Below are 16,503 nucleotides of genomic sequence, written 5' to 3'. Positions count from 1 at the left end.
TCCAGTTAACAAATACATCATTAGCGCTCAGACTTCAGTCAAAACAATCAGATCAACGGTCCTTTTCCCCTTAAAACACGTGCCATTAAATGCTATACTTACAAGGTAAATTAGCTTCAAGTTCTGCAACCTCTGTTGAAAGAAAAAAAACATACTGTTATTTATGCAAGCATAAAACCATACTTGAAGCCCAAATTGGCAGATCTAATTTAAACCATGCCGTAAATCAAATTTCACTTAAAATATAATTAAGCCTCGCTGAAGAATTACCTTGAAATTTCTCTTTAAGCCACGCGATTTATTACTAAAACTGCTCCTCTGCCCCGCAGAGGAAGCAAGCGCACCCTGGTGCGATGAGAGGGTCCAGCTGTGCCAAGAGCAGAGCGCCAGGCTTCTGCTGCACAGAGCGCTGGCATTTCAAAAGCTGGCATCGTCCAAACCTCCCAGCTTGTCTACGTAAGGCACGGAAATACCAAAAGCCCAAACCCTGCAGGCTGCAAGCCACAGGGGCAGACACACCTCGAGAAGCAGGGTGCCAGCCCGATGATGGAAACAAGCACAGGAGGGGCACAGCCTGCTGGAGCAGCATCTCCCTGGAAAAAACCTGCTCACGTCCTGCACCACCGGCAGCTACAGGCTGCCTCGGGTTACACATCACCTTTTGGGGGACGCCTCCAAGCACGGTGCCACAGCCTTTATTCCTAAACCCCTCTCTCTCCATGCTGCCCTCTTTGGAAGACCTGCTGCTTCTTCCCTCTTCTTTACACCAAAGTCTAACTTTCAACTGCTTGTACATTTTACAGAAATACGATTAAGATGCAGGAAGCTACCTCACCCTTTTACTTTTCAAGTTCTAGGAAACCTAATCAAGTGTATATCTGCATTTCCTGTAGGTTTTCTTTTCCCGGCTTGATTTCTCACTTCACTTCCTAGCCTGCACTGACACCAACTATTAATTTGGGCTAACGACGTGTATGAGATCTGAACACCAACTCTTAAAAATGTACATCTAAAGAAAATTATAATTAAGCTTACGATATGGGGAGGGGTTTTTTTTGGCACAGAATCCAAACTGATCTCAAAACAATTAACAGCTTACTAACTCCCCAGCACTCTTCTTGTATCTGTGCTTCCCAAACCTGGCTGGACACTGCAGCAAGCACGATGCTTATTTGACTTGTGTTTCACACTTCTACATCAAAAAAATCACCATTGCATTCTTTAAAATCCCAGTCTCCACTGAAAAAAAAGGACAAAAGGCCCACAATTCATGTACTGCCCAAAACATCTGCGTACAGTAGAGCAGGATGGAAGAACGCTGAACATTTGGAGCAATCTGAAACACAACCTACCAGCACTGACGGTGACCCACCGCTGCAGTAGCCCAAGGAACGTGTATTTGCAGTGCCCTGCGTGCACTTGCTGGAACCAGTAACTGACTGTCTTCCCACTGGCTTTCCTCCCCGGCACGGACGGGATGCAGCTCGGACACTGAAGAACTGAAGGGTTTCCTGTGTACACCCCTCAAATGCCAACGTGGAATGGTTTAACAGCTCCGGAGGCTACACCAAAAGGCTAAAAAGGCAGGGGCTGAACTCCAGCCCACCACAGCCTTTGGAAGAGCTGACTGCACACCGCTGACGGCCCCGAAACAGCTCGAGGAACTTTGCAGAATGGGAGAAAGCTCAGCACAAACAGCCGGAGCTATTTATAAACGATTTCACAAACAATAATTCTCCCTAGCCACGGCAATTCTCAGTCCAGAAATAGGAACACACACTGACATGTGTGCAGGCTTATGCTTTACGACAGACCCACGTGCAGGTTATACCCAGTAAGGCACAAACTATCATCGAGTTGCTCTGCTCCCCGTCCCCAGCTCAGCTTGGGGACAAATACACAGTGCTTTGTTTACTCGCCCCGCCACGACTCAAACATACGCTTCCCGCCGCACGTTAAGTGCACCGAATGAAAGTGTTGCTTCCTCGACTGAAATTAGCCTTCTCATCCACAACAGCACTTATTTCTCCTGGTTCTGTCCCAAACTCCCCTCTCCTGTTTAGCGTACATCTTTAAGGCTGCTGGAGAAGATAAATACCTTGGAGCTCTAACAAAAACTCGATTCCCTAAGCATTGCTCCTAGTAGGAAAATGCTGTTAGTCCCCTAATTCTCACCTGTCTTACAGCTTTCCATGCCTAGCTCCTCTGACCTGTGCAGCTGTACGGATCAGGGTGAGAAGCCAAACCACCTGCCTGACGCCAACAGGTTCTCGATGAAGTAAGATTTCTTCTTACTCTTTCTTCTCCATTTCATTCCAGATGTTTGTTCTTAAACAAGCCACTACCAAATCCCACGTTTAGCTCCTATGTATTCTGTTACTGAACTCACCAACCTGACACCTGTAACTACAATGAGCCGCTGGGGTTAGCAACCTCTCACTCTGCAAGGCATCGCTTCATGCTTCAGGTGCACTGAAAATCAGAGGTGTAAAAGCGAAGGGATACACTGCCCCAGGCTTCTCCTTGTCAGTGAAGCCCTAGAAGAAATAATTCAAAGTGAACGGTTCTTTTTCCTTCTCTCTCCCCCTCCTCAAATTAACTTGAGCCCTTCTCATGCCTTTTTGGTTCTACAGTATCCATCACAGGTACGCTGCAAGCATTTTATTGCGACCTGGTGGTTTCCCCTTCAATAAATACGTCGCTCATTTATCAAGGAGTTTTCCATTGTTTTCTCCCAAAATAAGGGATGTCTCTCTGGGGGACATAAAAGCATCATTGAAAAGGAAATACTTTTGTGAGTAAGTCACACAACGTGCAGAAGTTAAAGCAGAATTTTCTAAACAACTCGTCCTGTAACCTCAGGGGTGCTAATGAAGTTCTGTTTTTTTTTTTTAATTCTCGAAAGTACAATTTTATTCTCATCTCTCTATTTTCCTCGCCTACTATAGTGACAAAGGATAGTACTGTACCTGAAGGTTTGAAAAAAGCCAACTTATGGATTCTCCTAATTTTTATTTACAGTGCACATCTACCTCATTTTTTAAGACCAGTTTCCCACTTGGTTTCTTTCAGGCTCGTACACGTACACACCTGACATTTTCAGGTTGCCTAAATCTAGTTGCAAACCCAGGCGTGCTGAAGACCAAGGAATAAACCACGCTAACTTGCTTTCTTAGAAATTAAGTTAGCTCAAGCTGTCACTTGCGATCAAACTAAGCAGCAGTGGTGATATAAAACCAGATGCTGTTTAGATGCAAAGCAACAAAAAAACGCAGTTCGAGTGACAGCCTTTGTGATCAATAAGCACGCACGAGGCTGCTGCTGACATGCTGGCATGCCCTTTGGTTTTGATTCAATTTAGTAGCCATGTTGATTAGATAATATTAAACTCACATAATACTTGGGCTTGTCTGCAGCTCCTTTCTGAACGTTCTGCCTTTCAAGGTCCGCATTTGTGGTGTTCCCCACCCCAGCGGCACATGCCCCACTAACCTCCCGAACGTGCTCTGGTATTTGCAGGGCTGACCAGCGGAGGACAGCCTGCTTCCAAGCCATGACTTTATCACCCCAGGGAAAAAGCAGCTGCAAGGGAAGATCCAGCTATCTCAGAACTACTTCCCTTCACAAAACTTTAGGGACAGAGATTTTCCTTCTGGAACATGCCCATGGCATAACCCAACACCACAGCACCCTGAGCCACGGTTGATACTTGAATAAGTAACCTTACAGGACAGGTAAGCACTCAAAGGGACAGCTTGTAACAAATAACAAAGGGCACCAGCATTTCAGGAGCAACCTTTTCACAGAATTGGGATTAAAAGTCTGTTTCATTTGCATCCAGCACCAAATCGAGGACAGCACTTGGTAAAATTCAGCTGATAGCTCATGTACTTCCACTTTCAGTAAAAATATTTTGAGTTTTCCTCCTCAATCACAGCATGCAATCATACCCACGTTATCCCTTTTTCCCTGTTCTAAGGCTCTATCAGTTAACAGGCACGTGCAGCTGGCCACACTTAGTTTTTAAGTGTGAAAGCACTGCCTACATTTATCAGCAGTTGAGGTCAAGGCCATCTAACGCCTACTCGATCTGTTTACGAGCCCGTGTACACGACACATCGAGCACCACCGAGCACCGCAGGGTTATCAGCGCGACAAATGCATCCTTCAAAGGGATCCTGCAACACTTTCCCAGACTGTGCTCCCCGTCAGCACAAACAAGACTGTCCTTACCTCCAGATAAAAGGTCCTGGCTGTGTCTGGGTGATATCCCTAGTAAAACTGGCCTAGACACCTGCCTGCAGGGCTGATGAGACACTCGCCAGCTTTCCACGGACTGGGAAGAGGAGAGCATCTCTCCACAGGTCATTGTTATCAAGAAGGCAGCTATCAGACCTAAGTCCATACTGCCAGCTCCCGGAGCGAGGTGGGATTTAGGGTGCTGCACCAAAATCACCCTCAGCTAAGCTTCCAAGACAGCCCACTGTGTGTAAACTGCTGTGAGTGCTGTGCAGACCTGGTGCCTGCTGCTCTCGTGTTGACTCAGAAGCTATGGCCCAACGTGAGGCCAAAAAGGATCCAGGAATGCTATGGAAAAAGCACAAGAATGCTATGGAAAAAGCACAAGAATGCTATGGAAAAAGCACAAGAATCGCTCAGCTTTCCAGTGCCCCTGACCACAGCCCGTTGTTCTTCCAGGTCGGAGGCTTCGCACCCATGCTAAGCTCAGCACAAAAGCTGGGGCAAACAAGGACAGCACACCCGGGGCCTTTTCTCATCTCGCCCTCCACCAGAATTGCTTTTCCTTTTCATAGGAGAGACTGGTTTTTAATTCACAGCTGCCAGGAGACAGAGCTTGGCCTTTCACCCTTTCTGGAACTGACATCTGATACCTGCAGCCCATCCAAACATCACTAACAGCCTCTCCTTACCACTACTCTTCCGGGCTCCCACCAACTTCCTTGCAAATCTATCACAGCCACCTGAAGTTGTGCTTACAACAGGCTATCTCAGTTCCATACCACACAATTGTGAAAGGAACCGCGCTGGTCCAGATACAACACCAAACTGGAAGTCTAAAGCAAACTTCTCACAAGAGTTACATCAGAATTTAAAGTGAATTGAAACTCCTTGTCCTCGCAGCAATGCAGAGAGAGAAAATTTGGACATCCTGTTCCTACAGTCTACTTGATGCAGCTTCCAGTGCACTGAGGAAGCAGAGTTGCAGTGAAAGCCTGCTCCAGCATACAGTTATCCAACAGAACCTACCCTCACCACAAAAAGCCTTAAGTAACGCTGCAGCTCAGCGACAGCATTCAAGCAAATACATCAGTGATGATCTCAAGTCGATCTGAAACAAGACCAGGAAACGTGAACGTCTCAACAGACCGCTCTGAGTCACCGTGACAGCAATACATCCACTAGTGAGCAGTTAGGTCCACAGCAATTGCAAAGAGCCAGCACCAGATTGTTAAATATAAGATTATCTGTGCTTCGGCAAAACTGAAGAGCTGTCCTCAATTTTACTACAAAGAGCATAATTCAGTCTCACAACTACCTCCTTTACCCACAACTGCCACCAAGTAAGTTCTTCTTCCCCCAATGCAGAGACAGCTAGAAACAGAAACAACCTACAGAAACAACCTACAGAAACAACCTACAGAAACAACCTACAGAAACAACCTACAGAAACAACCTGGTTCTACAAAAAGTAGCTTCTTTTTCCCTCCAGTCTCTAATTCTTACCCAACTTCCAGATTCCAGGCCTAAGAAAAATCTTTCTGTGTAGGTTTTTTTTTTTTTTTAAAACACTTTTTAAAGTTTGACTCTTATCTTATTATACCATTAATGACTACCAGAACACTGGTGCTAGTTTAAGGATTTATTTTCCTCTCACAGACAGTTGTTATGGTTTTTCCTCAAAAAATACCTTCCTGTCAAGTAAAATCTGATACTCTTCTCCTATATATCTAGTAACACTTATGGGCCAACATTTTATCATAATTTGACACTGTACAGTTCCCAATGATGGATTAATTCTTCAGCAAAGGGGGAAGCTTTTTTTATGCTGTGCATTACCCAAAGAAAATCACTGTCCTGCAGCCAGTGTGCTGTTGGAGGTTTGATGTATGCCCATACATACCCCGCACTCGAAATCATGAAACAAGTCACTAACACCTTTAAAAATACTTCAGAAAATCATTTTACCCCAGCGTTGGAGACCTGTAAGCTGTAAACCCACAACATCTCAGTGTAAGTTCCTTTCACCTTTAACAAGCAATTTGTCTCTAACAGACACCCTCCGAGTCGAGTCAGAAGCTGGACTGGATGTACGGGGTCCTCTGACACCATCATCCCGCTTCAGCTTGCTTGCCAGAGTTAGCATTACTGCTGCCTTCAGTCTAGAACAGAAATAAGAACAAAGTTGATTACCAAAACTCAAAGAACTAAGGAAAAAAAAATACAAAAATAGGCTACAGCCAGCCCCACATTCTGCAACTACGCTCATATTCTCAGCACTCAAAGAGAGACCAAGATGTACGCAGTTAATGGCTGCTTTTAGAGACGTGGATGGAGTAGAGTGTTTGAAGAATGAGGGTTTGTTTCAGACTTGAATGCGGAGGGAGTTGCAGTATGTGAGGCCAAGAGGAAGTTCAGTTTTGCCAGAGAAAGGTCAGGCTTTCATCATTGTTTACAATCTCGTTTCGCTGCACCATCTCCACAGCACACCCCAGCTTCGCATTAGCCCTTCTGAAGAATTGTGGAGAGAATCCAAAGAATTACAGAGAGAATCCCCCCGCTGTGACCATCCTCACCCATGTCCCTCCTAACAACACTTTTTGGCTGGCTCAAGAGGAGAGGAACTGGGGGGGGGTGGGGGTGTTCCTGGAACTACTCCGTAGCGCTGGGAAGCGAGCATTGAGCCAGCGAGCAGGACACAAGGAAGGGAAGGGGTCTGGACTGCAAGGAGCACGATTTTCTTTGCAACTGCACAGCAGAAACACACAGCACTCCTCACAGGGCAGAGGAAATTACACACAGAGATTTGGTAGCTGAAATGGAGAAAAATATTTGGTACATCAGCTATCAGAAGGTAACCGTGATGATAAATAACTCGCAACAAAAGGTGAACAGAAAGCCAAAGTCAAACGGAAATGTTCCGCCTCCTGTGCCGTGAGACATCCTGCCCCTACTCCTGCTTGAAGGCAATTTGTTCTTCTTAACAGCGTGGCCAAAACCAAAATAATGCTAACAACACCAATACCCTTCAGGCCCTACCACCACTAAATTGCAGTAATGTTTACCCTTTTGTCATACAAGTTAATTGAGCAAAATAAAGGCAAAAAACTCGTAAAAAGTCAGCAGCCTTTACACAAAGTAGTTGGAATAGAAGAGCAGACAGGTACGGTGTAGCAGGTACCAAGACATGAAGCGGATGCTCATGCAACATCAGCTTTCGTAGCATGAAACAGAATCAGCCAAGGCATAACACAGACGGGCAAGTGAAGGAAACCAGTGAGAAGAAGATGAGCAAAATGAAAAGTGACAAGGCTCGATTGAAGGTTTCTCTCTCAGCTTCAGCCCTACGTATCCGGATGCTTCTTCCACTCTTGTAAGCCAGCCCTCAAGTTTATCAGCTCGGCTGCAACAGCGATTGTTTCACTTGCTTATCTGTTTCTGTCCCGGACAAAACAGGTAGGAGAAAAAACTCCCTGGCCTGCCAACCTTGCCACTGCTCCTCCAGGTCCTTGGGGAAGCTGGGGGATTTAAAGCAAAGACCAAACCGACACCAGGGTGCTGGTGAAAGGACAGGGGGGGGCAGGCCAGAACAGAAGCGTCACCTGGACGTGGAGAAGGTGACGATTAATGAGAAGGTGACAATAACGAGGGTCGGAACGGAAGGAAGCCGCATTCTGAAGCAGTGCGCAGCTGTGCGGCACCTGGTAGGGCACGACAAGGTGTAATAGGCTATAATAAAGCGTAATAAGGTATAATAAGGTGTTACATATATATTTTGTGCACAGGAAGGTCAGGCTCTGCGGGGCTGACAGGTACACGCGCCAGGTTCCAGAAACAGATTAAAACCAGGCAAAATTCGTGTCAAATATCCATGCTGGCTGCCCAGCTGAGGCAGACCCGGTGTTTTGGGGTTGTTTCCCCTCCCGTTACCCCACAGAAAGGCAGAAAAGGCGACGACCCGCCCCGCTGACCCCCGCCCGAGGACAAGGGCTGCGTTAACGAAGGAAAAGGGGGTTTAAGGGGGGGGGGGGGGAGGCACGCGGCAGCGCAAGGCCCGGCCCCGAGGCCTGGCGGGCCGCGGCCGCCCGGGGCCAGCCCGGGTCCGGCTGCCGAGGCCGGGTCCGGCCCGGGAGCGGCGGGGGGCGGCCGGCACCTACCTGAGCGCGGCGTCAGGGCCCGGCTGCCGCGGCCAAGGCCAGCCCCGGGGCCGGCCCGGGGCAGGGGCGGCGGCAGCGGCTCCTCCTCCTCCCGCAGCCACCCGCCCGCCGTGCCGGAAGTGGGCGGGGCCCCACGGTGGCACCGCCCCCCTCTCCCCGCCGCTCCGCCCGCAGCAGCCGAGCTCTCGCGAGAGGTGGCGCGACGCGAGGGCGGTGAGCCCCCGGCCGCCCGGCGCCATTTTGTGGGGTTGGGATGGGGCTGGGGTGTTAATTAAGGTTGTGTCATAAAGTCACAGAACCATTAGGGTTGGAAAAAACCTCCACGATCATCTGGTCCAACCATCCCCTACCACCAGTATCACCCACCAAACCATGTCCCCAAGCACCACGTCCAGCCTCTCCTTGAACACCCCCAGGGGCGGTGACTCCACCACCTCCCTGGGCAACCCGTCCCAATGCCTGACTGCTCTTTCTGAGCAGAAATGTCTCCTCATTTCCAGCCTGAACCTCTGTTTCTGAGTGAAAGCTACTTGGGTATCCTGAGTCTGGGCTAATTTCACCACTGGGATCTTTAGAAACTTGCACAATCAGATCAGACTGTGACCTATAAAACTTAACCACGTGCATAACGTTGAAGAATTCTTCCATCCCTTAGCATGCAATGAATAGGGGAACCAAAATGAAGCAATTAGAGAAGCCTCCAGGTTAAAAGGTTTGATAAAGCAAAGCTAGAGACCACAGAATCACAGAATCATCTAGGTTGGAAGAGACCTCCAAGATCATCTAGTCCAACCTCTGACCTAACACTAACCAGTCCTCCACTAAACCATATAACTAAGCTCTAAATCTAAACGTCTTTTAAAGACCTCCAGGGATGGTGACAACCGCTTCCCTGGGCAGCCTATTCCAATGCCCAACAACCCTTTCAGTAAAGAATTTTTTCCTAATATCCAACCTAAACCTCCCCTGGCGCAACTTTCGCCCATTCCCCCTCGTCCTGTCACCAGGCACGTGGGAGAACAGACCAACCCCCACCTCGCTACAGCCTCCTTTAAGGTACCTGTAGAGTGCGATAAGGTCGCCCCTGAGCCTCCTCTTCTCCAGGCTGAACAAGCCCAGCTCCCTCAGCCGCTCCTCATAAGACTTGTTCTCCAGACCCCTCACCAGCCTCGTTGCCCTTCTCTGAACTCGCTCGAGCACCTCCATGTCCTTCTTGTAGCAAGGAGCCCAAAACTGAACACCAGACACAAGGAAGGATCGGCAGGCTGCTATTAAAATACTTATTACTTCCTAAACATCACAGGAATAATACTGCTTCTCCTTTACTTAAAAAAATAAAATAAAATAAAATAAAATAAAATAAAATAAAATAAAATAGAAAACAACAACAACAAAAACAGATAAACAAACAGAATTTAGCTCAGTCAAATCTAGTTAATCCAGTGGAGAGCCACAACTCAGAAACCTTAAAGTGTCTTAACCCTTTCACAAGCTTCTTGTAAAAGATGAGAAGCTAGATGAATTGGCTGAAAAGCACTTGCCTTTTCTACAACTCTTTTGTTATCAGCCTGCTCATGCTTTTGTTTTTAGACAGAAAAATCTGTAGCTGAAAAATGAAGAAAGTGCTTAGAAAAACATGCCCGCTGTTCTCTGTCTTCAGCAGGGTAGAAGGCCAGAGGGAATAAAATCCCATCAAAGTGTGTATATATGCTGACAATGGATAGAGACCATGAAGATGGCAGTCCCTTCCCTACCTGCCTCCATGGCTGTTCCATACGCACCAGCAGAGATGTTTAAAAACTGCCAACTTTAAGGGGAAAATAATCTAAAAAGATATCTGGAACGCTACACCTGAGTTTGTTTTTCTGATTGCAGGTGAATCCAAGCACAAACTGACGCAAAATGAGCCCATGGGATAGCTGCAGAGATGCAGGAGGCTGCCTGGTCTGCCTCCTCCCTGGCTGTGCCTGGCAGTGGGTGCCTAGAAATGCCTCTGTGTAATTCTGCTTCCAGATTTCTATTCCAATGCAGTCAGGAAATGAGAAGATGGCTTGAGGATTGTTGCACCTTCAGCATCAGTAAGCCAGAGCCGTTTCATGCTCTGAAGCAGACCCAGTCCTATATTGCAGATCCTGTCATAACACTTGCTGGCGCAAACAGAGGCTGCAAAGTCAACCTCAGCACTGGCATTTGCTGGCTTTTAAATGTTTGCCTCATAATGGCAACATCCTGAAAAGGACAAGTCTGAAGGCTCAAGATCCTGATATACATCCTCTGCTTTTTTGCTGGCTTGTTTCTCTTGTGGAAGGGACTGCCCACTACCAAAGTTCAAAGTTCAGCGAGCAGGCCAGAGTCACAAGTGTTATTATTTATAAGCCTTAAAATGCCTTATCTTAGCAGCCAAACCAAGATGCTCTGTAAGGGTCAATCCAAATTGTGCTTCCTTCAGGAAAGCCAAGAAACCTTCTTTCTATTTTATCTTCAGGTATCAACAGCTGTCCTCCCTCTTACTACGGTACAGCAGTTCAGTTAATATCTGGTGACTGTGACCTGTGCTGGGATTAATAAAATATTTTTATGAGCCAATTCATAAAGGTGCTGTCAACAAACTGCTGCCTCCTCTAAAGACTAATTAAAGGCGAGCCAATATTGTCTGACATGGGCTGTAACGGTGACAGATCTCCTTTCATCCTCCACCAGTTCCTCTTATTAGCGATGAGCAGAACTCAGCATCTGATGTTCGGTGACCTTCTGGAACCACTTAACAGTTCCAATTCACTGCAGCGTGAAGAAAAATCTTTGAAAATCAGATTAATCTGAAGCCATGGCCTGGTTACTTGTTTTCTCCAGACAATCCAGGCAGCAAGACAGCAGTGCTGTTTACTGGAAGCAAGAGTCTCCTGTTCTTATTGTGGTCCTGTACAAAATGTACTCTGTTAAAAATGAAATTAATGTCATATTAACAAAATAGGCATCACAAGGGATACATGGCAAACACTTCCTAATGCCACATTTTCTAAACTCATATTTGTTCCTTCTTTTGCTTTGTGTTTTACAGTTTACTGTTTTTTTCCCCTCATTCTCTCACCTCCTTTTATCACTGAGACTCAAGATTGTAGTGAAAGATGCTCCTGAAGCTGATCCCTCAGTCACCCAAGAGTAAGGAAACCAGGATCTTGGGAAATACTTTCTGCAACAAGTAGAGAACCTTGATTTTCAAAAGCTAATTTGGGGGTGATTCAGTCAAACTGCTCCAGTGAAAACTTTCCCAGTGGGTACCACCTTGCATGTTTGTGCAATCAAAACTAGGTATTTTCAGAGCTGCTGAAGAGGTGAGAGTCTCAAATTGGTCAGCACCTAAGGAAATAATTGCAGTTTATTAAGCAGTTTCCTTATGTTAGATCTATAAATATATCTCTGCATCACTTATTACCTAAAAACACTGATGACTAGTTGAAAATAACGGTAAGAAAACATTCATGTTTCATTTCCCCATCACTGTTTCTTTAACCTGGAAAATATTCCATGTTCCACAGAGCAAAATTTTGAGCAGTTCCAGACATCACCTGGTATGTCACACAAAATCAAGACTTTGCCTTTATTGGATTTCAGATAATGACCCAGCCATTTTTCATTGCCCAGCAGCCACTGTTCTTGAAGCTAGAGAGATGAAACAAACATCTTGCATTTAAACTATCCCACTATGTAAGAATATTTATGGATTCTTTTGTCCTTTTTGGTCTTTTTTAAAGCTTTTATTTAACCCTTACTTCTCTCTGCTGGGATGAAGCAGAGAAGTCTGCATTTTGTTAGAAGTATCAGTTCCTCCCTTGATGGGCAATTGTGAGTTCTCATATGAAGCCAGGAACACTGAGAACTAACCCTTAGCCTAAAACTCCCTCGTGGCTTTCCTAAGCACAGCTTTTCTGTGCTCTTACTTTATAAACTCCAGCTTTCTATCCAAACACACTCCAGCTACTGAAAGGTAAAGTAGAAGACCCCACTGCAAATAAGCACCAGAAAAGTAGAGATGATCCGAGATGAACTCTACAAGAACTAGAAGCAAGTAAGGAAAAGAAGTAGAAACAAGAGAGAAGAGGAGCGAGGACTTTCACTAGTGGAAAATTGCTGGGCAAAGTGAGAGACTGACAACCTTCCTAAAAGAAAAGTAAAACCGGAACAATGTCATGCTCTTCTGCAACACCTTGGGGCACTTGCTTAGTCAGAAGGGAGGGCATAGTGGGAAACAATGGGATGTATGATGACAATGATGTGATTACATCCCACGTACCATTAAGAAATTTGGCCTTCTCCCTCTCCTGCTCCCTTGAGCAATTAGTGTTGCATATGCTGCAAATTAGCAGCGTGCTGTTCTCCCTTCTAACAGCCTTGTCAGCCTCACTGGGCTCACTTGAGGAGCTTGGTGGTGCATTTGTGCTCAGAAGTGCTCTGCAAGCCAGGAGAGCTGCAATCACGTTTTGCCCACAGAAGAGAAGAGGTTAAACCTCGACAGAAAGGCCACGCATTTTTAAGCCTTTACAGAGAGGCAGGTTAAGGATGTATCTCATTTGTCTCTTTTTAGGTAGGGCGTCTGATTTTAAGGATGGAGATAAAAGCAACGTGGTATCATCACACCATCTGCAGTGGTTAAAGAGTGAAGGAAGCCAGGGAGTGTGCAGGACAGAAATCTCTGGCGTGGCAGGAAACGTGCTCACCAAGTCTTTGTTTTCCACCTTGTTTGCTTCTTTGGGTTTAACCCTGCTGCCTTTTCCCCCTCTGTCTCTCAAACAAGAACATTGCACTTTCATATGAAATCATTGGAGGCTGACCTCTCACACCACCCCCGAAAGTGGCTTTGGAGCATCGGAGAGGATGCTATGCGACAGTAGCTATAGCAATGGGCCCTCATGCTATTGCAGCTGCTAATTCGGGGCCACAGAGCAAAGAAAAAGTGCATTTTCCTGATGTGAGGCACCTGGGGTGGTGGCCATGTGCAGGGCTTTGCCTCCTGCACCCTTCAGCTCGCATCCGCTGCGAGCCGTTTGGAAGAAGAGCAGATCACTGTAATTTAATTGTGGTCACGACGGCAATGTCAGAGCATTTTTCCACACGCCGCTTTAATGAAGTCGCATTAAAAGGGGTTTTAGGAGTTCTTGCAGTGTCGACTAACAGGATGCCAGCCCCTAAAGTCACCGTGGATGGTTTGTGAGCAGAGCACTGGGGAAGAAACACGCCAAGAACAGGGGAAAACAGCCCTGTAGGCTGTGTCTCCTGATGATTACTGAGCAGCTGGGATTTGATGTGTATTTTATAACAAACAACCGTGCAAGCCTCTGATTGAGTCAATGTTTCTCTGCTGATACCTATCAAGCACAGCAGTGACCTGGAGTTTAGCTGCTGCTTCCTCGGAGCACTGCTAAAACCAGGGAACGAAACACTTGGGTGATGCTCTGATTATGAGGCCACATTTTGCCTGCAGCTCTAGGACGAAAAAATAGCCAAAAAAACCCTCACTGTTTTCTGGTTTTGAAGGTTTGAGATTCTTGCCTTGATCCTAACTTATCTTTTTTGCCTGATCTTGACTTTTTTGTTTGTTTGTTTTAGACAGAATAATCTTCTCGTTGTCTCCTTAAATGCAGTCTTCCTGCAGGACTTCGTGTCCACGGGGTGATGGTGCTCACAGCCCCCAGGGACAACCTGGACCTTGGAGCTGGGGTTAAACTCTGGAGGAGCCAGCACAGGACTGACAGGGTGCTACACTTCCAGCTTTTAGCTTTTGTGATGATTAACCCAGAACCTTTCTTCCTCCTGGTTTGTTATTATTTGCCTTTTCACCTTTTTTTTTTTTTTTCCATGAAGCTTTTCTCCTTAAATATTTTTCATTCATTCCTTCTCAGAGGTTATTACATTTATCTGTCCAGTCCATCAGTGCCGACCCCGACGCTTTCAGGCTGTTTATCCGAAACAGGCAGAGGGCTTTGCTGCAGCGAAGGAGAGGAAACGGGGCTGGGTTGTGGCGGCAAAGGTAATGCCCAAAATGAGACTTGTGGAGTGCAAAGGAAGCAAGGAAGGCAATCGTTACTAGCTCACACAGCAGTCCCAGGAGCTGTCAGCAGCCATCTCTCAGCCTGTTCTTCTGGTGCAAGGCACTAGAAAAAAGAAAAAAACAACAGCCGCTCAGGTAGCTGCAGTGGAAGTCATCTGCATAAAAAGGTGAAGGTTATTTGTCAAATGATCTTTCATGTCAAAGCAGATTAAAAGCTTTCATTGAATCCCATCTCCCCTGGAAGCAACTCAGGACCATGACTAAACAATTCCTGGTCCCAGTATGATTTCTGATAGATGGGAGCTGTTATTTCAAATCATGAAATGCAGTGAATGGGAGCAGAAGTTACAACATCAAGAGCACCAGCAGCTAGTGTATTAGTAAGCAAGGAGTTTACTAGTGATTAAGTTGTTTGGTTTTTCTTTTTTTAACAGAGTGGCTTGAGCTATCATTATAATGCTGCAGTTTGAGATAGAGGACTACAGAAAGAATTCTGATACTTTCAGGAACAAAAAGGATTGAAACAAAAGTCACGTCCAGGCAGCAGAAGGATGCACAAGCAGCTGCAGCATTTGTCAGCTACCTTTTGAGTCAGCCAAGTTTAAGAAGTTCAGACCAGGAAAAAGAAAAACGTCTGTGCTGTACGTCAGTAAGGGCACCTGGAGCATCTCGCTCCGGAGCAGGCAGTTCACAATTTTTCCTAATAGCCACAGCTCACAGACACATTTTGGGTTTGCTGCAAAGACAGCCAAGCACTTTTACCTGGTGAGGGTCTTCACATGCAGCTCTGGGTAAAAAAAACAAGTGGCAACAAACCCCACAACCCACTTTCCCCCCCCCCCCCACTCTTAACTCTCAGACTTCGCTGCAACGTGATGTCTTTCACGTGGGGGAGGCAACAACAGCACAAAGTGGCTGTTCCACAACAAGCTGAATAAGGCTTTTTCCCCCCTCCAATAGGAATAAAATAATCTTGAGCAAGGTTTTTCTTCATAGCCCACTTATACCCCTGTGTAAGAACCAATTCCCTCTGTTTTTTTACCTGTTTTTTTTCAGGTCCTTAAAGCTATTTTCCTAACAAAGGTTTGGGGTGTCATTTTTCACTTTCATAGCCACGGCTTCACGCTGTGAAATCCGTCTTCCTGGAAATGCTCGTGACTCACCCAGACCCGTCCCCAAGCAACCTGTCCTGACTCCAGAGCTGGACCAGATGCTCTTCAGGTCCCTTCTGGCCTGAATAGGTCAAGGCCATAGCTCAGTGTCTTCAGGAAAAAGAACTAGAAGCTTATTTTGGCCACTCCTCGTGAAAAATGCCCTCAAAGTTAGCACAGTCCCACAGATGATTATTTTTCACTTTAATTTCAATATTAAAGCACCTTCTGGCAGAACCTCTTCTTCCACAACATCCTTTTGCCCACCCTTTCTTGTATCTGCAGCAGAGGAACCAGCAAATTGCTCGCAGCTGTGCAGAAGCCTCCAGGGTGAGCCAAATCCCCTGCAGACAGCACTTGGGGGGGGTCCCTTCCCCTTGGTGCCCCCCGCAGCACCATAAATCTGGCATCAGCATGTGGGCTGAGGTGATGCCAATTTCTAAATGCCCAAGTTTCTCTGTGGTGTCCTCCCCACCCCTAAATAATTCCGACAGGATGATATTATAACAAAATATAGGGAAGACAGGATGGCGGCTTGTCAGTTTATGGTATCTATTTTATTTTTCATGTTAAATAGCGTATAAAAATATATTATCTATGCAGGCAAACATACATAATACAGTGTGCAATAAATAGCAAGCTCAACAACAGATTTCTTTAAAAACAGTCAGTGTTCTGACAACCAGCAAAACAAAGACATGCAATAAATACGCTCACCCCCACTGAGCAGTACCTGTCAGAAGGGGCATTTCTTTACGTCTTCCTAAGACGTTATAAATACACAATTAGAAAAACAGACAATAACTGAAAAGACTGTTAAAAAATTGCTCCCTGAGCTCACATAAAAAAGCCAAGTGCTTAAACAGGAAAACGCAGCCAGGCGTCCGTAAGGCAAGGCAGGAAGAAAAGG

The 16,503-nt window shown here is 46.2% G+C and overlaps 1 protein-coding gene across 5 annotated transcripts in view; it reads right to left on the bottom strand.

The window, feature by feature from the left end:
• The window catches only part of UBE2F (ubiquitin conjugating enzyme E2 F (putative)), a 67,366-nt gene extending 58,831 nt beyond the window's left edge, over positions 1 to 8,535 (bottom strand). For all 5 annotated transcript variants that reach the window (XM_035572084.2, XM_035572106.2, XM_035572095.2 and 2 more), the window contains exons 1-3: positions 8,397 to 8,535; positions 6,268 to 6,401; positions 103 to 132 (exon numbers count right to left, since the gene is read on the bottom strand). In XM_035572084.2, coding sequence (XP_035427977.1) covers positions 103 to 132; positions 6,268 to 6,385 — 148 coding nt within the window. In that variant the 5' untranslated portion in view covers positions 6,386 to 6,401; positions 8,397 to 8,535. The remainder of the gene's footprint in view (positions 1 to 102; positions 133 to 6,267; positions 6,402 to 8,396) is intronic.
• Between the last annotated feature and the right edge of the window lie 7,968 nt (positions 8,536 to 16,503).

The sequence above is a fragment of the Cygnus atratus genome, chromosome 6 (genome assembly GCF_013377495.2).
Source record: "Cygnus atratus isolate AKBS03 ecotype Queensland, Australia chromosome 6, CAtr_DNAZoo_HiC_assembly, whole genome shotgun sequence".
Lineage (NCBI taxonomy): Eukaryota > Metazoa > Chordata > Aves > Anseriformes > Anatidae > Cygnus > Cygnus atratus.
Note: the sequence above shows the minus strand (reverse complement) of the source record. Positions and strands in the feature narration are given on the sequence as shown.